Here is a 25,235-nt window from a genome sequence, read left to right on the forward strand (position 1 = left end):
ACATTAACAACTGAATAACACGGTGATATCATCATAATTCAAATTAACTTTCACGTTAAGTACATCCTAAGATGGAGTACTCTTGCCACATCTGAGCAGGAGCTGCTAGAAACACCTTGTCCAGCCTTGAAAGAGTTCAAAATAAATTCCGTAGCCTAGTGGGGGATGCCCTTTTCTCTTCTCTGCAACCTCTTTCCCACAAAAGTGACGTTACAAGCCTGTTTCAGCTTTATCATTATTTTCATGGCAAGTGCTCGTCTGAGCTCCAATCTAGCTAAAACCACTATCAATAATTTCCCCCATTCTTTATCTGTGCCTAAACCTAAACATAGTTTCCATGAACAAAGTTTCTTTCTTAGAACAGCACACCTGTGGAACTCTCTTTTATTTCCCTACTTTCCAGCTGACTACAATATGGTCGTCTTCAAGTCCAATGTAAACAAATTCTTGATGAGCCATCCCCTTAATCCAATTTACCAAATTTCCACTACTAACGATTACTATGGTATTATCCCATTGACTCTTATTTTTGGGTGGCCTTTGAACCTTGATAAGGTGTAACTCCTTTGTAAAAAAAAACGACAAATAAGAAATTATTTGGGAAAAAACAATACTGCTGCATTGACCGACCCACGATTTCCACAAAGTTGGATCAAGCTCACTCGGCAGCTGACGGAAATAACTGTAAAAGGTCGGCTGAGAGTTCCTCAATTTTTAACAATCGTGCTATCTCTTTTTAGCTAATACAAATTCGTGAAGGTTAATTTTTTTATGAATTGGAAGAAATCAAAAATTAATTTTAATTGCAAAGGTTAGGGTTATTGCTTAGTGTTAGCACCAGGGTTGGGGTTTAAGGTTATGAAGGCTACTTTTTTTTATGAATTGGAAGAAATCAAAAATTAATTTTAATTGCAAAGGTTAGGGTTTAGTGTTAGGCTCGGGGTTTGGGTTAAGGGTTATGAAGGCTAGGCTTTTTTTATAAATTGGAAGTAATCAAAAATTAATTTTAATCACAAAGGTTTTTTTTTATTTTTATTTTTTTTATTACATTTTCACCCCAAACAAGGCGCATTGCCACTTTGGTGTAGGGGGCTACTATCAGGGGCAGCAACTACTGGGGCACTATGTTGGGATTTGGGCAGCAAGATGTCGGTTCACGTTGCACTTGAACTTCCGCATGTCAGTACAGTTAGGGAAGCAGGAACTTGGAATGGAATTCCAGAGTCTAGCGGTTCTGGGGAAGAAACTACAGGAGTAGAAAGATCTTTTACATCTAGGGATCTCTACTGTGTGGGGATGGGATTTAGCTGCCTGTCGGGTTTGTCGAGGGTGTCTATGTCGTGGGGGCACAAGTGTCTGCAGTTTGTCAGAGCATTCACCATTAAAATACTTGTAGAACAGGCAGAGGGATGCAACGTTTCGGTTAGGGTTAGGGTTTAATGTTTCAGTTTGGGTTTAGGATTAGGGTTATGAAGGCTACGTTTTTTTATGAATTGGAAGAAATCAAAAATTAATTTTAATCGCAAAGGTTAGGGTTTAGAATTAATGTTAGATAGTTGTTCGTAATTTTATTTATTGTATTTCCATGCTTTCAATTATAATTTTCTCCTAACATTTTAACGCTTGACGATTGACCGTCAGTGGCCGAGTACACCAGAGAAACTTTGTAGAAACTGCGGGCTGGTTAAATGCAGAAATACCGAAAAAACAAAAACAATTAATTTATCCACCCGGGCAAAGCTAGGTAGGGACAGCTAGTATTGCATGAAACTTTTTATTCATGTATGCACACGTAATGTGTTATAACTAGCGCTATGACAACAGCGTATTCTTTTCATTGTTTTGATTCTCGAGTATATCTCCGACACAGTTAATCAACCGAGAATCACATCACTCTATATAAAAGCATATAAGCTATCAAGGGATACACACTCGAGAGTCAAAACAATGAAAAGAATATGCTGTTGTCATAGCGATAACATACTAGGCAAACATTTTAACTCTCACACTCATACGCACATACACACTCTCTCGCACACATACATACTTACACACACACATTCTTTCTGCTATGCTTTTTCCTAATTAACTAATTTAAGAACAATGAGATGATTGCAATCGAAATGAATGCAAAAGCCGTGCCCATTTCTCACACTTGCAGTAAAGTCAAAAATGCTCTATTTCAAGTAAATTTCACATTACATAATAGACACGCCATCTTTTTATATACTGCTTGTGTATATGCGATATTATTTACAAGGTTACTGGTTTTGAAAAAAGAACATTTAATCTATATATTAATACGATAGTGTGTGTGTTCTTTTGTGTGTCACGCTTACACCCGGGTCGTTTAATTGTTATGTTCTTTTATTTCTTGTCATAAATAATTTTACCAAGAATTCTTCATAAGTTTTGGTTTCAGTTTCGACTATAGCTGATGGCATTTAAATCATCTATTTTTTTAATAAATAATTTTATCAAGAATTCTTCATAAGTTTGTGTCTCGGTTTCGATTATGGCTAAAAGAACTCAAGTAATACATATATATATATATTTTTTTTTTTTCTCATAAGTTTTTATTTCGTTTTCGATTCAAGCTAATGCACCCAATCATATAAATATTATAATAATATATAATAAATCTGCAAGAAATTAAAATACTATATTTAAGCATACTTTATGACTGGGCTTTACCGGGCGTTCGTGCTAGCTGAGATAAATACTTTTGCAGTTTTCACAAAAAAGCTACTATAATATCAGAGCGTCTCCATTTACACAGAACATCTATAGAATGCCAACATCAATATATTACATATGAATGAGTCTTCTGTCGAATTTCCACAGATCCGCTAGTTAATTATTACTTAAAATCTTCTGTTGTGGGGGGGGGGAGGATAAGATGGGGTGTCTGCTTATTTCGAGTCATTGTTCATATTTATGGCATTTCAGCTCTTTTGGGGATTTATAAAAGGAAAGCAGAAACGTACCTTTTTATATTTTCATCATATCTCTTGACCACATCGGGTTGCTTACAACAAAAAGCTCATAACAACAATGCAAGGTTCATTCTCTGGACAATCAGGACTTTATTTGCTTCACGGTCGAATGTCACTCCCCTTTTTTCTGCCTATCCTTAGAAGGAGGGTGGAAATTTCTCTATTGATTCATCTTCCATGCGTAGCTGCTTCTCATCGCTCCACAAGTACCCTCAATCCGACGACTGTGTTTGTCGGACTTGAAACTCAAACTCAACTCTCAACTGACTGAATGACTGACTGAAAAATCCCCATGCGCGTTTCTATTAATATATATTTTATATCAGGGTATATGCATGGGGGCTGTAATTCCCGTGAACTGTTTGCACCCAAAATACACTCATTGACCTGTCTCGCAATGCAGGTGCACACATTGTCAACGGAAGTCCTGGGTTTGATCTATGTCATCGGTAACTTTTGTTGACCCAATTGCACTCTCTGGCATAAACATGTTGCGTTCCAGTACCATGTTAAGTGTGCCATTCATGTCATGGACCCCATAACAAAAATGGAAAGGTAGTTTGCTTGAAGCATTGCTGACAAATGAATAAATATGATGCATATATATATATAATTTCATGAGTGTTGTAGTATTGTGACGTATGAAAAAAATGGACAAATGAAAGAAAGTCTTGTAGGTGCTTTTTATCTCCGTATATCCATTTATTTTCTGAAAACAATCACAAACACAAATAAGTAAATATGGACTTACTGCTGGAGATAACAGGATGGCGGAAGCCTTTAATATGTTGAGAATATAATCGTAGAAAGGAACCAAAGAATGTCATTTAAAAAAATGAAAAACATAAAAACAGAAATGAAAGTAGGATTGGTTGAGCAGAAGTAGGACTTAAAATTATTATTTGTTACTGTTTTTTTATTTAATGAGTGTTTTGATTTGAATATAACAAATTGTTTTGTAATATTGTTTTATTTATTAGACAAATATTTATTTATTAGATAAATTAAGTATTTATTAGATAAATTCAGTGTTTATTAGATAAATATTTATTTATTAGATAAACTCAGTATTTATTAGATAAATATTTATTAGAGAAATTAAGTATTTATTAGATAAATATTTATTAGAGAAATTCAGTATTTATTAGATAAATATGTATTTATTAAAGAAATGACATATTTATAAGATAAATATTTATTTATTAGATAAATTCAGTATTTATTAGTAGGGGTAGGCTATAGAAACAAAATTTTTCAAATAAATGCCAAAAGTGGCTTATTACCTTCATTTATATGTAAATAGATGGGAACAAGTGATTTTGTTCAAAACGGGTCAAAATTGGAGGGTCGCTGGCCCCAAACGTGATTTGACTGCGTCGACGCGTGAAAATGGCCCAAATTTCGCCCCCGAACACACTTAATCACTTATTGAAAGCCACAGGGTGCATTTTTTTTACTATAAATGCAATAATAATAATGCAAATTAATTTTTCTGCTAATCTGCATATTGCTTTTCAAAAAGGACATTTTATTAATTACACTGAGGCAACAATTTTTTTTTACTTTTTGAATGTTGTCTAGATTTCTACAATTGATTTATGGTATTTTTGCACTGCTGAATCAGGAAATTGCATCCGTTTCTCTCCATCAGCTCAGGTTTTTGTGCTAAGCTAATTTAAAAAAAAATCAGTTCTTGTGACAAAATCAGTTACATTTTTGTGGCATTATCAGCTGATTTTTGTCAACACATATCATCTTAAATATGTTTTTAAGAGAAAACAATGTTTTGCCAACAATATATATTGATTACCTGATAGAAACATCGATTACTGTAAACTGAATGATGGGTAAAATTAAGTAAAGGTAAAGTTAAGTACATGTAAATTGCATGTTGCTTCACCATTGTTCAAACTTCAGGGATTGAACTTCCGTTTCTTTGAATTCCTAGAATGCTCAGCATTCTCTTCAAATTTACAACAGTAGTCAGCCATCATGACTGCATCCCAGCGACCCTGTATTTATTAGATAAATATTTATTTATTAGAGAAATTAAGTATTTATTAGATAAATTAAGTATTTATTAGATAAATATGTATTTATTAAAGAAATGACATATTTATTAGATAAATATTTATTTATTAGATAAATTCAGTATTTATTAGATAAATATTTATTTATTAGATAAATTCAGTATTTATTAGTAGGGGTAGGCTATAGAAACAAAATTTTTCAAATAAATGCCAAAAGTGGCTTATTACCTTCATTTATATGTAAATAGATGGGAACAAGTGATTTTGTTCAAAACGGGTCAAAATTGGAGGGTCGCTGGCCCCAAACGTGATTTGACTGCGTCGACGCGTGAAAATGGCCCAAATTTCGCCCCCGAACACACTTAATCACTTATTGAAAGCCACAGGGTGCATTTTTTTTTACTATAAATGCAATAATAATAATGCAAATTAATTTTTCTGCTAATCTGCATATTGCTTTTCAAAAAGGACATTTTATTAATTACACTGAGGCAACAATTTTTTTTTACTTTTTGAATGTTGTCTAGATTTCTACAATTGATTTATGGTATTTTTGCACTGCTGAATCAGGAAATTGCATCCGTTTCTCTCCATCAGCTCAGGTTTTTGTGCTAAGCTAATTTAAAAAAAAATCAGTTCTTGTGACAAAATCAGTTACATTTTTGTGGCATTATCAGCTGATTTTTGTCAACACATATCATCTTAAATATGTTTTTAAGAGAAAACAATGTTTTGCCAACAATATATATTGATTACCTGATAGAAACATCGATTACTGTAAACTGAATGATGGGTAAAATTAAGTAAAGGTAAAGTTAAGTACATGTAAATTGCATGTTGCTTCACCATTGTTCAAACTTCAGGGATTGAACTTCCGTTTCTTTGAATTCCTAGAATGCTCAGCATTCTCTTCAAATTTACAACAGTAGTCAGCCATCATGACTGCATCCCAGCGACCCTGTATTTATTAGATAAATATTTATTTATTAGAGAAATTAAGTATTTATTAGATAAATTAAGTATTTATTAGATAAATATGTATTTATTAAAGAAATTAAGTATTTATTAGATAAATTAAGTATTTATTAGATAAATTCAGTATCAGCCATCATGACTGCATCCCAGCAACCCTGTCCATCTCTTTCAGGTCATGATGGAATCTTTCCCTTTGCTCATCGCTCATTGAACCCAGGTTCTCAGGAAACTGGTTCATATGGGACAATTGTGCATCTTGATGCTTATAATGCAGTCCGAGTTTGTGATAACAGTCAGCAAATTGTTGACAAGTTCTGCTTAATTTCTGTCGTTATTGTTGCCAAGAAAATTCTTCACTACAAGAACAAATGCCTTCCATGCTTCCAGTTTCACTTCATTCTTTGAGTTTTTTGTTTGTTTTTTTTAACTCTGGATCTCTGATGAGCTGCCGGATTTGAGGATTGTCAAAGACGCCAGCTTTTAACTTCTTCATGGTCAATCCTGGAAATGTCTGACACAAGTCTTGTCCAGAACCTTGGTGAACTGCTTGGTTAAACCGAGTTTGATGTGCATCGGTGGGAAGAGTATTCTGTCTCTGTCTTCCAGAGGGTCGTTGATGACGTTTCTTTCTTTGCAAAGCACGATTTCCTCTTATACAGTCCAATTCTTCTTTGTGTATGCTGAGCACCAATTTTTTTTTTAGAAGATTCAAGGTTTTAAGACTTCAAACTGATCCCTTTTCGACATAATCAACCAGAACTATCAGACCTGAATACTTTTTGTAATTAAAATAATCATTTCCAATCAAAACATTGCAACTTCTTCTAAAATGCTGCACACATGTGCACATGTGAACAAAAACCTAAACAATATGTGGTCATAGCTCAAAAACTTGACCTGATTGAACAAAAATAATGTGAGTTTTAGATTCAGCGCATGAGATTCATCTTAAATACGCTGAAAAAATGCAGGCAACAAATTTTTTGTTGATCAGTAATGTTTTTTAGTCAAGGATAGTTGTGATTTTAATTTCAATGATACTTGTGATTTTAATTTCAATGATACTTGTGATTTTAATTTCAATGATACTTGTGATTTTAATTTCAACGATACTTGTGATTTTAATTTCAATGATACGTGTGATTTTAATTTCAATGATACGTGTGATTTTAATTTCAATGATAGCTGTGATTTTAATTTCAATGATAGCTGTGATTTTAATTTCAATGATACGTGTGATTTTAATTTCAATGATAGCTGTGATTTTAATTTCAATGATAGCTGTGATTTTAATTTCAATGATACTTGTGATTTTAATTTCAATGATACTTGTGATTTTAATTTCAATGATACTTGTGATTTTAATTTCAATGATACGTGTGATTTTAATTTCAATGATAGCTGTGATTTTAATTTCAATGATAGCTGTGATTTTAATTTCAATGATACGTGTGATTTTAATTTCAATGATAGCTGTGATTTTAATTTCAATGATAGCTGTGATTTTAATTTCAATGATACTTGTGATTTTAATTTCAATGATACTTGTGATTTTAATTTCAATGATACTTGTGATTTTAATTTCAATGATACTTGTGATTTTAATTTCAATGATAGCTGTGATTTTAATTTCAATGATAGCTGTGATTTTAATTTTAATGATACGTGTGATTTTAATTTCAATGATAGCTGTGATTTTAATTTCAATGATAGCTGTGATTTTAATTTCAATGATACTTGTGATTTTAATTTCAATGATACTTGTGATTTTAATTTCAATGATACTTGTGATTTTAATTTCAATGATACGTGTGATTTTAATTTCAATGATAGCTGTGATTTTAATTTCAATGATAGCTGTGATTTTAATTTCAATGATAGCTGTGATTTTAATTTCAATGATAGCTGTGATTTTAATTTTAATGATAGTTGTGATTTTAATTTCAATGATACTTGTGATTTTAATTTCAATGATACGTGTGATTTTAATTTCAATGATACTTGTGATTTAAATTTCAATGATACTTGTGATTTTAATTTCAATGATACGTGTGATTTTAATTTCAATGATAGCTGTGATTTTAATTTCAATGATACTTGTGATTTTAATTTCAATGATACTTGTGATTTTCATTTCAATGATACATGTGATTTTAATTTCAATGATAACTGTGATTTTAATTTCAATGATAGCTGTGATTTTAATTTCAGTGATAGTTGTGATTTTAATTTCAATGATAGCTGTGATTTTAATTTTAATGATAGTTGTGATTTTAATTTTAATGATAGTTGTGATTTTAATTTTAATGATACTTGTGATTTTAATTTTAATGATACTTGTGATTTTAATTTTAATGATACTTGTGATTTTAATTTTAATGATACTTGTGATTTTAATTTCAATGATAGTTGTGATTTTAATTTAAATGATAGTTGTGATTTTAATTTTAATGATAGTTGTGATTTTAATTTTAATGATAGTTGTGATTTTAATTTTAATGATAGTTGTGATTTTAATTTTAATGATACTTGTGATTTTAATTTCAATGATACTTGTAATTTTAATTTCAATGATAGTTGTGATTTTAATTTTAATGATAGTTGTGATTTTAATTTTAATGATAGTTGTGATTTTAATTTTAATGATAGTTGTGATTTTAATTTTAATGATAGTTGTGATTTTAATTTCAATGATACGTGTTATTTTAATTGCAATGATACGTGTGATTTTAATTTCAATGATAGTTGTAATTTTAATTTTAATGATAGTTGTGATTTTAATTTTAATGATAGTTGTGATTTTAATTTCAATGATACTTGTGATTTTTATTTCAATGATACTTGTAATTTTAATTTCAATGATAGTTGTAATTTTAATTTCAATGATAGTTGTGATTTTAATTTTAATGATAGTTGTGATTTTAATTTTAATGATAGTTGTGATTTTAATTTTAATGATAGTTGTGATTTTAATTTTAATGATACTTGTGATTTTAATTTCAATGATACGTGTGATTTTAATTTCAATGATACTTGTGATTTTAATTTCAATGATACTTGTGATTTTAATTTCAATGATACGTGTGATTTTAATTTCAATGATAGCTGTGATTTTAATTTCAATGATAGCTGTGATTTTAATTTCAATGATAGTTGTGATTTTAATTTCAATGATAGCTGTGATTTTAATTTTAATGATAGTTGTGATTTTAATTTTAATGATAGTTGTGATTTTAATTTTAATGATAGTTGTGATTTTACTTTTAATGATACTTGTGATTTTAATTTCAATGATACTTGTGATTTTAATTTTAATGATACTTGTGATTTTAATTTTAATGATACTTGTGATTTTAATTTTAATGATACTTGTGATTTTAATTTCAATGATAGTTGTGATTTTAATTTCAATGATAGTTGTGATTTTAATTTCAATGATAGCTGTGATTTTAATTTTAATGATAGTTGTGATTTTAATTTTAATGATAGTTGTGATTTTAATTTTAATGATACTTGTGATTTTAATTTCAATGATACGTGTGATTTTAATTTCAATGATACTTGTGATTTTTATTTCAATGATACTTGTAATTTTAATTTCAATGATAGTTGTGATTTTAATTTTAATGATAGTTGTGATTTTAATTTTAATGATACTTGTGATTTTAATTTTAATGATAGTTGTGATTTTAATTTTAATGATAGTTGTGATTTTAATTTCAATGATACTTGTGATTTTAATTTTAATGATAGTTGTGATTTTAATTTCAATGATAGCTGTGATTTTAATTTTAATGATGGTTGTGATTTTAATTTCAATGATACTTGTGATTTTAATTTTAATGATAGTTGTGATTTTAATTTTAATGATAGTTGTGATTTTAATTTCAATGATACTTGTGATTTTAATTTTAATGATAGTTGTGATTTTAATTTCAATGATAGTTTTAATTTTTATTTTAATGATAGTTGTGATTTTAATTTCAATGATACTTGTGATTTTAATTTTAATGATAGTTGTGATTTTAATTTTAATGATAGTTGTGATTTTAATTTCAATGATAGTTGTGATTTTAATTTCAATGATAGTTGTGATTTTCATTTTAATGATAGTTGTGATTTTAATTTCAATGATAGTTGTGATTTTAATTTTAATGATACTTGTGACATTAATTTATATGATAGTTGTGATTTTAATTTCAGTGATAGTTGTGATTTTTATTTCAATGATAGTTGTGATTTTAATTTCAGTGATAGTTGTGATTTTAATTTCAATGATAGTTGTGATTTTAATTTCAGTGATAGTTGTGATTTTAATGTTAATGTTAATGTTACTTGTTATTTTAATTTTAATGATAGTTGTGATTTTAATTTTAATGATACTTGTGATTTTAATTTTAATGATACTTGTGATTTTAATTTCAATGATAGTTGTGATTTTAATTTTAATGATAGTTGTGATTTTAATTTTAATGATACTTGTGATTTTAATTTCAGTGATAGTTGTGATTTTAATTTTAATGATAGTTGTGATTTTAATTTCAATGATACTTGTGATTTTAATTTTAATGATAGTTGTGATTTTAATTTCAATGATAGTTGTGATTTTAATTTCAATCATACTTGTGATTTTAATTTTAATGATAGTTGAGATTTTAATTTCAATGATACTTGTGATTATAATTTTAATGATAGTAATGATTTTAATTTTAATGATACTTGTGATTTTAATTTCAATGATAGCTGTGATTTTAATTTCAATGATAGTTGTGATTTTAATTTTAATGATAGTTGTGATTTTAATTTCAATGATACTTGTGATTTTAATTTTAATGATAGTTGTGATTTTAATTTTAATGATAGTTGTGATTTTAATTTTAATGATAGTTGTGATTTTAATTTCAATGATAGTTGTGATTTTAATTTTGATGATACTTGTGATTTTAATTTCAATGATACTTGTGATTTTTATTTCAATGATAGTTGTGACTTTAATTTCAATGATAGTTGTGATTTTAATTTCAGTGATAGTTGTGATTTTAATTTCAATGATAGTTGTGATTTTAATTTCAGTGATAGTTGTGACTTTAATTTTAATGATACTTGTGATTTTAATTTTAATGATAGTTGTGATTTTAATTTTAATGATAGTTGTGATTTTAATTTTAATGATACTTGTGATTTTAATTTCAATGATAGTTGTGATTTTAATTTTAATGATACTTGTGATTTTAATTTTAATGATAGTTGTGATTTTAATTTCAATGATACTTGTGATTTTAATTTCAATGATAGTTGTGATTTTAATTTCAATGATAGTTGTGATTTTAATTTCAGTGATAGTTGTGATTTTAATTTCAATGATAGTTGTGTTTTTAATTTTAATGATACTTGTGATTTTAATTTTAATGATAGTTGTGATTTTAATTTCAATGATAGTTTTGATTTTAATTTCAGTGATAGTTGTGATTTTAATTTCAATGATAGTTGTGATTTTAATTTCAATGATAGTTGTGATTTTAATTTCAGTGATAGTTGTGATTTTAATTTTAATGATACTTGTGATTTTAATTTCAATGATACTTGTGATTTTAATTTCAATGATAGTTGTGATTTTAATTTTAATGATAGTTGTGATTTTAATTTTAATGATACTTGTGATTTTAATTTTAATGATACTTGTGATTTTAATTTTAATGATAGTTGTGATTTTAATTTCAATGATACTTGTGATTTTAATTTTAATGATAGTAATGATTTTAATTCTAATGATACGTGTGATTTTAATTTTAATGATAGTTGTGATTTTAATTTCAATGATAGTTGTGATTTTAATTTTAATGATAGTTGTGATTTTAATTTCAATGATACTTGTGATTTTAATTTTAATGATAGTTGTGATTTTAATTTTAATGATAGTTGTGATTTTAATTTCAATGATAGTTGTGATTTTAATTTCAATGATAGTTGTGATTTTAATTTTAATGATACTTGTGATTTTAATTTCAATGATACTTGTGATTTTAATTTTAATGATAGTTGTGACTTTAATTTCAATGATAGTTGTGATTTTAATTTCAGTGATAGTTGTGATTTTAATTTCAATGATAGTTGTGATTTTAATTTAAGTGATAGTTGTGATTTTAATTTCAATGATAGTTATGATTTTAATTTCAGTGATAGTTGTGACTTTAATTTTAATGATACTTGTGATTTTAATTTTAATGATAGTTGTGATTTTAATTTTAATGATACTTGTGATTTTAATTTTAATGATACTTGTGATTTTAATTTCAATGATAGTTGTGATTTTAATTTCAGTGATAGTTGTGATTTTAATTTCAATGATAGTTGTGATTTTAATTTTAATGATAGTTGTGATTTTAATTTTAATGATAGTTGTGATTTTAATTTCAATGATAGTTTTGATTTTAATTTCAGTGATAGTTGTGATTTTAATTTCAATGATAGTTGTGATTTTAATTTCAATGATAGTTGTGATTTTAATTTCAATGATAGTTGTGATTTTAATTTCAGTGATAGTTGTGATTTTAATTTCAATGATAGTTGTGATTTTAATTTCAGTGATAGTTGTGACTTTAATTTTAATGATACTTGTGATTTTAATTTTAATGATACTTGTGATTTTAATTTCAATGATAGTTGTGATTTTAATTTCAATGATAGTTGTGATTTTAATTTCAGTGATAGTTGTGATTTTAATTTCAATGATAGTTGTGATTTTAATTTCAGTGATAGTTGTGACTTTAATTTTAATGATACTTGTGATTTTAATTTTAATGATAGTTGTGATTTTAATTTTAATGATACTTGTGATTTTAATTTTAATGATACTTGTGATTTTAATTTCAATGATAGTTGTGATTTTAATTTTAATGATACTTGTGATTTTAATTTTAATGATAGTTGTGATTTTAATTTCAATGATACTTGTGATTTTAATTTCAGTGATAGTTGTGATTTTAATGTCAATGATAGTTGTGATTTTAATTTCAGTGATAGTTGTGATTTTAATTTCAATGATAGTTGTGTTTTTAATTTTAATGATAGTTGTGATTTTAATTTCAATGATACATGTGATTTTAATTTCAGTGATGGTTGTGATTTTAATTTCAGTGATAGTTGTGATTTTAATTTTAATGATAGTTGTGATTTTAATTTTAATGATAGTTGTGATTTTAATTTCAATGATAGTTTTGATTTTAATTTCAGTGATAGTTGTGATTTTAATTTCAATGATAGTTGTGATTTTAATTTCAATGATAGTTGTGATTTTAATTTCAGTGATAGTTGTGATTTTAATTTCAATGATAGTTGTGATTTTAATTTCAATGATAGTTGAGATTTTAATTTCAATGATGGTTGTGATATTAATTTCAATGATAGTTGTGATTTTAATTTCAATGATGGTTGTGATTTTAATTTTAATGATACTTGTGATTTTAATTTCAATGATACTTGTGATTTTTATTTCAATGATACTTGTGATTTTAATTTCAATGATAGTTGTGATTTTAATTTTAATGATAGTTGTGATTTTAATTTTAATGATACTTGTGATTTTAATTTTAATGATACTTGTGATTTTAATTTTAATGATAGTTGTGATTTTAATTTCAATGATACTTGTGATTTTAATTTTAATGATCGTAATGATTTTAATTCTAATGATACGTGTGATTTTAATTTTAATGATAGTTGTGATTTTAATTTCAATGATAGTTGTGATTTTAATTTTAATGATAGTTGTGATTTTAATTTCAATCATACTTGTGATTTTAATTTTAATGATAGTTGTGATTTTAATTTTAATGATAGTTGTGATTTTAATTTCAATGATAGTTGTGATTTTAATTTCAATGATAGTTGTGATTTTAATTTTAATGATACTTGTGATTTTAATTTCAATGATACTTGTGATTTTAATTTTAATGATAGTTGTGACTTTAATTTCAATGATAGTTGTGATTTTAATTTCAGTGATAGTTGTGATTTTAATTTAAATGATAGTTGTGATTTTAATTTAAGTGATAGTTGTGATTTTAATTTCAATGATAGTTATGATTTTAATTTCAGTGATAGTTGTGACTTTAATTTTAATGATACTTGTGATTTTAATTTTAATGATAGTTGTGATTTTAATTTTAATGATACTTGTGATTTTTATTTTAATGATACTTGTGATTTTAATTTCAATGATAGTTGTGATTTTAATTTTAATGATACTTGTGATTTTAATTTTAATGATAGTTGTGATTTTAATTTCAATGATAGTTGTGATTTTAATTTCAGTGATAGTTGTGATTCTAATTTCAATGATAGTTGTGATTTTAATTTCAGTGATAGTTGTGATTTTAATTTCAATGATAGTTGTGATTTTAATTTTAATGATAGTTGTGATTTTAATTTTAATGATAGTTGTGATTTTAATTTCAATGATAGTTTTGATTTTAATTTCAGTGATAGTTGTGATTTTAATTTCAATGATAGTTGTGATTTTAATTTTAATGATAGTTGTGATTTTAATTTCAATGATAGTTGTGATTTTAATTTCAGTGATAGTTGTGATTTTAATTTCAATGATAGTTGTGATTTTAATTTCAGTGATAGTTGTGACTTTAATTTTAATGATACTTGTGATTTTAATTTTAATGATACTTGTGATTTTAATTTCAATGATAGTTGTGATTTTAATTTCAATGATAGTTGTGATTTTAATTTCAGTGATAGTTGTGATTTTAATTTCAATGATAGTTGTGATTTTAATTTCAGTGATAGTTGTGACTTTAATTTTAATGATACTTGTGATTTTAATTTTAATAATAGTTGTGATTTTAATTTTAATGATACTTGTGATTTTAATTTTAATGATACTTGTGATTTTAATTTCAATGATAGTTGTGATTTTAATTTTAATGATACTTGTGATTTTAATTTTAATGATAGTTGTGATTTTAATTTCAATGATACTTGTGATTTTAATTTTAGTGATAGTTGTGATTTTAATGTCAATGATAGTTGTGATTTTAATTTCAGTGATAGTTGTGATTTTAATTTCAATGATAGTTGTGTTTTTAATTTTAATGATACTTGTGATTTTAATTTTAATGATAGTTGTGATTTTAATTTCAATGATACATGTGATTTTAATTTCAGTGATGGTTGTGATTTTAATTTCAGTGATAGTTGTGATTTTAATTTTAATGATAGTTGTGATTTTAATTTTAATGATAGTTGTGATTTTAATTTCAATGATAGTTTTGATTTTAATTTCAGTGATAGTTGTGATTTTAATTTCAATGATAGTTGTGATTTTAATTTCAATGATAGTTGTGATTTTAATTTCAGTGATAGTTGTGATTTTAATTTCAATGATAGTTGTGATTTTAATTTCAATGATAGTTGAGATTTTAATTTCAATGATGGTTGTGATATTAATTTCAATGATAGTTGTGATTTTAATTTCAATGATGGTTGTGATTTTAATTTTAATGATAGTAATGATTTTAATTTCAATGATACTTGTGATTTTTATTTCAATGATACTTGTGATTTTAATTTCAATGATAGTTGTGATTTTAATTTTAATGATAGTTGTGATTTTAATTTTAATGATACTTGTGATTTTAATTTTAATGATAGTTGTGATTTTAATTTTAATGATAGTTGTGATTTTAATTTCAATGATACCTGTGATTTTAATTTCAATGATAGTTGTGATTTTAATTTTAATGATACTTGTGATTTTAATTTCAATGATACTTGTGATTTTAATTTTAATGATAGTTGTGACTTTAATTTCAATGATAGTTGTGATTTTAATTTCAGTGATAGTTGTGATTTTAATTTCAATGATAGTTGTGATTTTAATTTCAGTGATAGTTGTGATTTTAATTTCAATGATAGTTGTGATTTTAATTTCAGTGATAGTTGTGACTTTAATTTTAATGATACTTGTGATTTTAATTTTAATGATAGTTGTGATTTTAATTTTAATGATACTTGTGATTTTAATTTTAATGATACTTGTGATTTTAATTTCAATGATAGTTGTGATTTTAATTTTAATGATACTTGTGATTTTAATTTTAATGATAGTTGTGATTTTAATTTCAATGATAGTTGTGATTTTAATTTCAGTGATAGTTGTGATTCTAATTTCAATGATAGTTGTGATTTTAATTTCAGTGATAGTTGTGATTTTAATTTCAATGATAGTTGTGATTTTAATTTTAATGATACTTGTGATTTTAATTTTAATGATAGTTGTGATTTTAATTTCAATGATAGTTGTGATTTTTATTTCAGTGATAGTTGTGATTTTAATTTCAATGATACGTGTGATTTTAATTTTAATGATAGTTGTGATTTTAATTTTAATGATAGTTGTGATTTTAATTTCAATGATAGTTTTGATTTTAATTTCAGTGATAGTTGTGATTTTAATTTCAATGATAGTTGTGATTTTAATTTCAATGATAGTTGTGATTTTAATTTCAGTGATAGTTGTGATTTTAATTTCAATGATAGTCGTGATTTTAATTTCAATGATAGTTGAGATTTTAATTTCAATGATGGTTGTGATTTTAATTTCAATGATAGTTGTGATTTTAATTTCAATGATGGTTGTGATTTTAATTTCAATGATAGTTGTGATTTTAATTTCAATGATAGTTGTGATTTTAATTTCAGTGATAGTTGTGATTTTAATTTCAGTGATAGTTGTGATTTTAATTTCAATGATAGTTGTGATTTTAATTTCAATGATAGCTGTGATTTTAATTTCAATGATGGTTGTGATTTTAATTTCAATGATGGTTGTGATTTTAATTTCAATGATAGTTGTGATTTTAATTTCAATGATGGTTGTGATTTTAATTTTAATGATGGTTGTGATTTTAATTTCAATGATGGTTGTGATTTTAATTTCAATGATAGTTGTGATTTTAATTTCAATGATGGTTGTGATTTTAATTTCAATGATAGTTGTGATTTTAATTTCAATGATAGTTGTGATTTTAATTTCAATGATAGTTGTGATTTTAATTTCAGTGATAGTTGTGATTTTAATTTCAATGATGGTTGTGATTTTAATTTCAATGATGGTTGTGATTTTAATTTCAATGATAGTTGTGATTTTAATTTCAATGATAGTTGTGATTTTAATTTCAATGATAGTTGTGATTTTAATTTTAATGATAGTTGTGATTTTAATTTCAATGATAGTTGTGATTTTAATTTTTGATAAAACTATTCAAATAAAACTTTAATAAACAAACTATATTTTTTTTTTACATTTTAATAGTTATATTAATTTTTGGTAAGGGAAATAAATATTTATTCTTAATGTAACAAAATGTTCATAATTTATTCAATAAATTATATATTTTATAAGAAATACAAACTTTCAAATTTAAACTAATCTCGTATTTCAAAATAAATCTAGCCAAATCTTGATGTTTAAAAAATGTAAAAACTTTGAATAAACAGACAAATTGTTCTGAAAACATGTTTAGATGTAAATATTTTATTAGGTCCTGGATATGACCTTAAACTATATCCAGTGGTGAGGCCCCAGCTTGCAGGCTTTGGGAGTGTGGAGCCTTCTTTTAATTGCCATTGCTCCCAGGTCCACTCTGACCCGGAGTGGTAGTACCTGTTAAGGTCCCAACTATGGGTTAAATAGAAACCGACTTGAAAACAACAAATATTCTCTATTAAAAATTTTTCTTCAAAATCTTTGGGATTCGGCATTAAATAACCTGGAAAGGGTTGATATGCCGTAAAACAAAAAACAACCAACCAAATATTTTATTAAAAGAAAAAATAATTCAGATTTCCTTTTTTTATTTTTCAGCATGAAATATTTCTTACTAGCGAGATGCACAATATTGCTCGATCGTACAATATCCTTAAACATATTTCAATTCATGCAGATTGTGTATGTATTATTATAGAATCAATCCACTATTGAATATTATATATTATGAGGAATTATTTGACCAGTGGACTAATTTGCAAAAAAATAAAAACTAAAAAAAAAATAATGATAATATCGTTCAAATTCTATCTGTGTTTGTTTACCATATCACGTCAGCTGATATTTGGGCTTGGCGATCTTAAAAATAGTCTTTCTTCTTTATAAATAAAAAATCAGAATTTTTACCGGGGAATATTTTACGTTACACCGACCAAAGTTACACCGATGTAACGTAAAGTATTCCTCTGTAAAAATTCCTTAAACTACAGTTATTGTAGGTGGCCAATGCCGTCCCTGGAAATTAGTGGACACTGGCGACCGTGTCCCCAATGAAATAATATAGCTTCAACTGTCGGGCATTTTTTTCAGTGGCAACTAGCGGAAGCCAGTATTTGTGATTGTCAGTACTGTTGGTTACTAGCGATTAGTGTTGGTTTGGGGCGATAACCTGCAGGTACTTGTTGCAACCTATCTGCATAATATTTTAGTGTTTTCACTTATTTGGAAGTGTTTAATCAGTTCTAAAATGAAAGTGTCAACACGATAAGTCACAGCTTTGTAAACCTGGTAATCAGTCAAGAATATAAAATATTTGGGCTTGACGATCTTAAAAACAGTCTTTTTTTTTTTTCATAGATAAAAAATAACTTTTATAAAGGAATATTTTACACAAGCCAAGGTTACACCGGTGAAATAAAAAATATTCCCCTGTAAAAATTCTTTTTTTTTTTTTATCTATAAGAGAAGAAAGATTATTTTTAAGATCGGATTTTTTTCAATTTTCCGATACTTATCAGATGAATTTCTGTACAAAACATATCTAAGAACACTGCCAGACATATAAATCACATTTGTGTGAAATTGACAAGAGATAGGCTCAGCCGTTTTGGAACCTATGAGGAAAGAACTCACACAAGTGACTTTATACAATAGTAAAGATTAATATCAGATAATAACGTACCTATCATCAAAGAATTCGTTAACATCAGCACGATGTGAGGACATTTTTTACTTACGAGGAATAAAAAAAACAAAAGAACTTTTTCATTATTTGGTGATGGATTTGTTATTATCCGAAATTAATAAGAAATATTTCATGTTTTTAAAAATAAAAAAAAAAAAAAAAAAAAAGAAAGAAAGAAAATCTGAACTTTTTTTTTTTTTTTTTTTTTACAAAGGAATCACCACTTATCAAGGCTCAGAGGCCACTCGAGGATAAGGTTTAAAGAGTGTACATTGGTCAAAAGGACAATATCATATTAATCGTTAGAAGTGTAAATTTGGTAAAATTGGATTACTTAAGGGGAACGGCTCATCAAGAACTTGTTTACATTGGACTTGAAGACGACCATATTGTAGTCAGCTGGAAAGCAGGGAAACAGAAGACAGTTCCACAGGTGTGCAGTTCTTAGAAAGAAGTTTTGTTCATGGAATCTACGTTTAGGTTTAGGCACAGCGCTTGAAAACTTTGTTTCATTGAAACATTCTTTGAGGTGAGGAGAATCGAAGCAAATCGAAATCAAAAGGAACCCGATTTGGACTAAAATGAGAATACGGCAGCTGGTTCGAACCAAATTAACCGATTGTGTCGACAATATTGTAGCACGAGGCAATGCTTTGTCTCGGAAGATTGATTGCCTTTTTAAATGTTACGCTGATCAGGCCATTTGTTTTCATTTTTACATACTTATGCACATAAATCACAATAATAAATATTTTTTACTTTTAATAAAATATTTGCATCTTAATGTGTCTTCAGGACAATTTGTTTATTCAAAGTTTAAAAATTTTTACCTTTAATGATGATGCTTTCAAGAGTTTTACCAATTCTTATTTTATGTTTGTTTACAGAAAACTATGTACATATGTGAAGGTGAAGGTCAACTAGTATTGACCAAAAACTGTTCCCCTTGTTTCCTCCTTCTGCTGGGGTCCTTAAACCCAACTGATCCCTATTTAGAAGATATGCTGAAATAAAAACCAAGAATAAAGCAGTTGGAATGGTGTTCATTATAATCATTGCCAGCGCTAGATCTCTCAAATCTATGATATAGAGGATGGGAGATCTCTAGGAGAATATATGAATATCACCAAAATCCCAGTTTATAAAAACTTATCTGTTCAATTTTTAGAGGGTAGGGATGCAGTTTGCAAAAGAATAAATAAATGTTGGGGTGACATCCCTACAGATTCTGACAATGGACTATTCCTGATGTAATTTCCGGTAAGCAGGTTCTGCATTGCAGTCAGTCTGGTCCCAAGACTCAGAGGGAGAGAGTCATAACATTACTTGTCTTTCAGTCGAGTGGAGTTCTCACTCAACTATTTGTTTGTATTTCTGTTAATATATTATTTATTATTTATTATTATATTAATATATTAATTTATTATTCATTATTATATTAATATATTATTTATACTAATATATTATATTAATATATTATTAATATATTATTTATTATTTATTATTATATTATTATATTATTTATTTCACTGATTCTGAGTCTTCTTGTTATTCCTTTTAACATTTACAGAACAAAAATACACACACACATACATATATATATATATATATATATATATATATATATATATATATGACTACTTCATTTAATCACATAAATTAATATACAAAAGTATAATTTTATTCACGCTAGGATTCATCAGGCTTACGCATAAGCCTGACGAATCCTAGCATGGATGAAACGCAGAATATTCTCTGTAGCTTAATTACCATATATATATTTATAACTTACTATATATATATATATATATATATATATAAAATTAGGTATAAATAACTAAATACTCTGGTGCATTAATTTTTTAATCATACAAAAAAAAAATCAGAAAAATTATCCAATTTTAATAAAACGTTGATAATTTATTCAATAAATTATATATTTGATAAGAAATACAAATTTAAACGCATTTCACAAAGGTTGAAAGCTGGATGAGATTTATACACATGCACAGTAATGTTTATTTTATTTATATGTTGTTAACTTTTAAAAGCGACTCTATAAAAGTTTTCTTAAAACATTTCAAACCACAAGACAAAAAAAATTAAACAAAAGAAACCTTCAGGAGAAGAATGCTCAAACCATCTCTTATTGTATCCCTGCCTCAGGCAGGTGGGTAGGAAACTGTGGTTTTGGTCTTAATAAAATAAGGTTTGCAGACCAGATTAACGGTGAATACCTAGAAGCCATATTTTATTCATACTGCAATGGAAAATTTCGGAGATTGTGGATCCGTCGTTTGATCTTGTGGGAAATTAGGCACAGGGGAAATGTTAGTTGAATTTGTAAATGGGATGGACGGACGGATATCTTGCTGTCTGCGGTAGGTGTTTCCTTCAGAATGCACTTGCTGCAATTGTACAGAAGAAGAATCTTCAGGTGCAAGCTCAGGAGAGACTCCGGCACCAAAGTGTGGATCACTTTGCAAAAGCATCTTCAGAACCCTTTCCGCCTCCTCGTGCTGTTTGTTGAGTTCTTGGATCTGGAAAAACATAGCCGTACGATCCATTTCTTCCGTTCCAACAACAGGATCATTGGTGCTAACAAACTCCTCTGCATGATCAGGATCGAGTTGACCATTTTCGGTACCATCCAACTGGCATTTGTTGGTGATTGAAACTTTCTGAGATCGACCACCAAGTGGTATGGGTTTTGGAATGAAAATATTTGCTGCAGGTTGCTTGGAGATAGTTTGAAGTGTCGATGCTGGAATGGACGGGATCCTTTCCGAATCAGAAAGCTGGCAACTTTGTGAGGGCATGCTTAGGGCGAGGTCATCAATGCCAACCAAAGATATCTGCCGTTCTGAAAGAAAAAGTTTTGAATAAAAGTTATAAATAAAAACAAATTCAATACTGCATTTCAAAATTTTTGAGATATAAATGAATTATTTGAATTATTTGGACTACTGTTCTCATTTTGAACATTATACTCCAATCATTTCTGCTGATGTAATCTTTGATCTTCTTCAGGTACGTTGAACTTTGAAAACTGTACAGAATTTGTCATATCTTGAGTGAAGAGTCATTCTTATAATACGAAGTGGAACGATAAAGTTGTCGCACTAAACAAAACAACACTACAGCTTTATTTCAAAACTTTTATTGAAAAAAATCAATTCAGGTAACTTGATTATGTAGTAGAGCTGACATCTATTTAATGTAGCCGCCTGCAGCCTCAATCACTGTCTCAATATGGATCCAGAACTGGGAGCATGCCTTTTCCACAAGCGCTGGAGGGAGCTCGGTGAATAATCGGCGGATGGTGGTGATCAGGCTTGCTTTGGTGTTGTCCGAGGTCATGTTGGTGCCGTTCTTAACATATGACAAAAGTAGTTCAGTGAGTTCAGGTTGGGGGAGGAGGAGGCTAGTGAGAGAAGGGTACAAAGTCATAGAACTCCTTCTAAAACTAAGCCTGGGTCTCTTTGGGCTGGTGCCGAGTCCTACTGCCACACGTCGGATCTGCCAGCAGCCACCTGATTGCACCAGAGGATCAGCACACTATTCTGTACATCCAGGTACTCTTTGGTGTTGACTTTAAAGCCGACTTTGAAGATGTGAGATGGCATGATGTAGCCCTTACTTGAAACCACACCAAAGACCATAACCGTAGCCGGAAACTTTGTTGAGGTGTAACCTTAAGCATTGAACTATCCGGATTTTAATTTTGAGGGTGCTAGCGATGGTCCTGTTGTTATAAGTTGAATCGGTAGTGAGTATGAGTTGAACAGCAACGCATCTTTGATCTCGCTCGTTGAACATTGTGTTATTTTCAAACATGATAGAAGGCTCCAATCACTTCAGGGATTGTACACAGCTGACCAAATATTAGATGGTCTGCAACAAAAAACGAAAATCAGTTTTCAATCGAACAGAAATTGAATCATGTCTTCTTTTCTAGGGCGACAATTTTATCGTTCCACCTTGTAGAAACCTGATCCACAAAGAGATGGCAAAAGAAATAATTCTATCGCAGAGAAAATAAAATTATCCAATTGCGAGGATCAAAAAGAATTTTTCCAAGCAAAAATTGGCGGCATCAATCGAAGCAGACAATCTTTGAATTTTAAAGAATTCCAAGGAAAAAAAAAAAAATATTAATCCAGTCAGGATCAGCAGAGTGTGGTTCTCATGTCAAGACAAAAAGCTATGACTAAAAAAATCATTAAAAAAGATTCAATATATATTATAAAGCGACTCTAGTACCTGATTGGTTGGTTTTTATCCTTGCTTATGAATATAATTGTCCAAATTTTTGTGATCATAATTTGATAATACGTCAAAAATATTGTGACAGAATGTTACATTGGCTGAAACGTTGTGAGAATAACAATCCAAGATGAGAATGGAAGTCCAAATAATTCAAATCAAATATCGTTTCATGTATTTTTTATTTAATAGATACAGTTAAAAGGAATTAAAAAAAAAAAAAAACTTACTATATATATATATATATATATATATATATATATATATAGTAAGTTTTTGTTTTTTTAAATTCCTTTTAACTGCATCAACGTCAGGTCTCCCTGCTAGTATACAAATACATACATATATCTATAATATAAAGCTGAACATCTGTGTGTGTGTCTGGTCACGAATAGGCTCCTATATGGTTGACTATTATAGAAAACTGATCACATATAATGATAGAAGATGTATTGAGACACAGGAATGGGTATTTTTGATCTGGCATAATGATGATTCATTAAAATTGTGGGGTCTGCGTACGTGCCTGGTTCACAAAGTATGGAAATAAAAAATTAAAAAATTAAAAAAAACACGTTTACAAGTGTTTTTAACATAGATGTACATAATAATACATCTATTTTATTTTTACTTTCATCATATTTTTCAAATTCGAAGCTATCTCTTTATAATCCTTCCTTTTCATAACCTATCATACTTTCATAAATCAGGGTCCATTTTCTGTAGGCTGTTTTTGAATCCAGTCAACGACGGGTACTTTTGCTAGTATATATATATATATATATATATATATATATATATATATATATATATATATATATATATATATATATATAAAAGTGAAAGTGTCTGTCTGTGTGTGTGTCTGTGTGTGTACACTTCCTTACGCAATAACTCTGTCAATTTTAAGTCTACAAACTCGAAATTTGATATACAGGGTACTGAGATTTAGGAAAATCGATGTGATCGGTTTTCGGCCAGAAATTTGGTGATTAAGGGGTGAAAGTTCAACGATTTGACCTTTGAGAACTCTACCAAACTCCTCTGATAATTTTCGGTCTCAACACTTGAAATTTTAGATATAGGTTCATTGGACATGGAAATAACTTAATAACTTAATTTGAGCCCAAAACAATAAATTTTAAGGGGTCATAATAGGGGTCAAAGTTTAAAAAATTGACCACTTTTTTTTTTTGCTCAACATGCATCTCCAAATACCCGTGCAACGCCGGGCACCCATGCTAGTATATATATATATATATATATATATATATATATATATATATATATATATATATGTATGTATGTATGTATGTATATATGTATGTATGTATGTATGTATTTGTATACTAGCAGGGAGACCAGAGGTTGCCCAGGATTTAATGAGGGTCTACAAATGTTTCACAATCCCATATTTTTATTGTAATTAAAATTGGAGAAATCGCTCATTTTTCAATCAAATTGATTGATTGCCTGATCTTGTTGGAGATCGATTGCGGTGCACCAGGAGGAAACATCACATGCCTTCCTACAGTGACTTAGTTCACAATACATTGTAGTCTATATTGCACTGTAGAGAACCTACTGTTGATTTTATAAAATTATTTTGTATACACTATGGCTTGAATTAAAGTTTAAAATGCAAAAGTCAAGTATCATGCTTCAATTGTGCTCTAAACAAAAACATTTTGTTTTGAAGATTCGTACTTCAAAACGATACTGATCTCATGAAAATCCGTTGCCTCTGTCAAAAGTTTTAAGCAAACATACAAACATACATACATATCTAGATATAAGAGAGCTTTCTACTCCAGTAGTTCCTGCCCCAGAACTGCTAGACTTTGGAATTCCATTCAGGATATCTGCTTCCCCAACTGTATTGACATGCAGAAGTTCAAGTCTAACGTGAACCAACATCTTGCTGCCCAACTCCCTACATAGTATCCCAGTAGCTTATGTCCCTGATAGTAGCTCCTTACACAAAAGTGGCAATGTGCCTTGTT

The 25,235-nt window shown here is 28.0% G+C and overlaps 1 protein-coding gene across 1 annotated transcript in view; it reads right to left on the reverse strand.

Moving 5' to 3' along the window:
• Positions 1-20,857: 20,857 nt before the first annotated feature.
• LOC145259307 (spindle and centriole-associated protein 1-like) overlaps positions 20,858-25,235 on the reverse strand; it is a 147,152-nt gene continuing 142,774 nt past the window's right edge. Inside the window, exon 16 of the mRNA XM_080117191.1 lies at positions 20,858-21,829. Coding sequence (XP_079973317.1) covers positions 21,222-21,829 — 608 coding nt within the window. The 3' untranslated portion in view covers positions 20,858-21,221. The remainder of the gene's footprint in view (positions 21,830-25,235) is intronic.

This window comes from Euprymna scolopes, chromosome 34 (genome assembly GCF_053919585.1).
Source record: "Euprymna scolopes isolate OS-2025 chromosome 34, ASM5391958v1, whole genome shotgun sequence".
NCBI classification, from domain to species: domain Eukaryota; kingdom Metazoa; phylum Mollusca; class Cephalopoda; order Sepiida; family Sepiolidae; genus Euprymna; species Euprymna scolopes.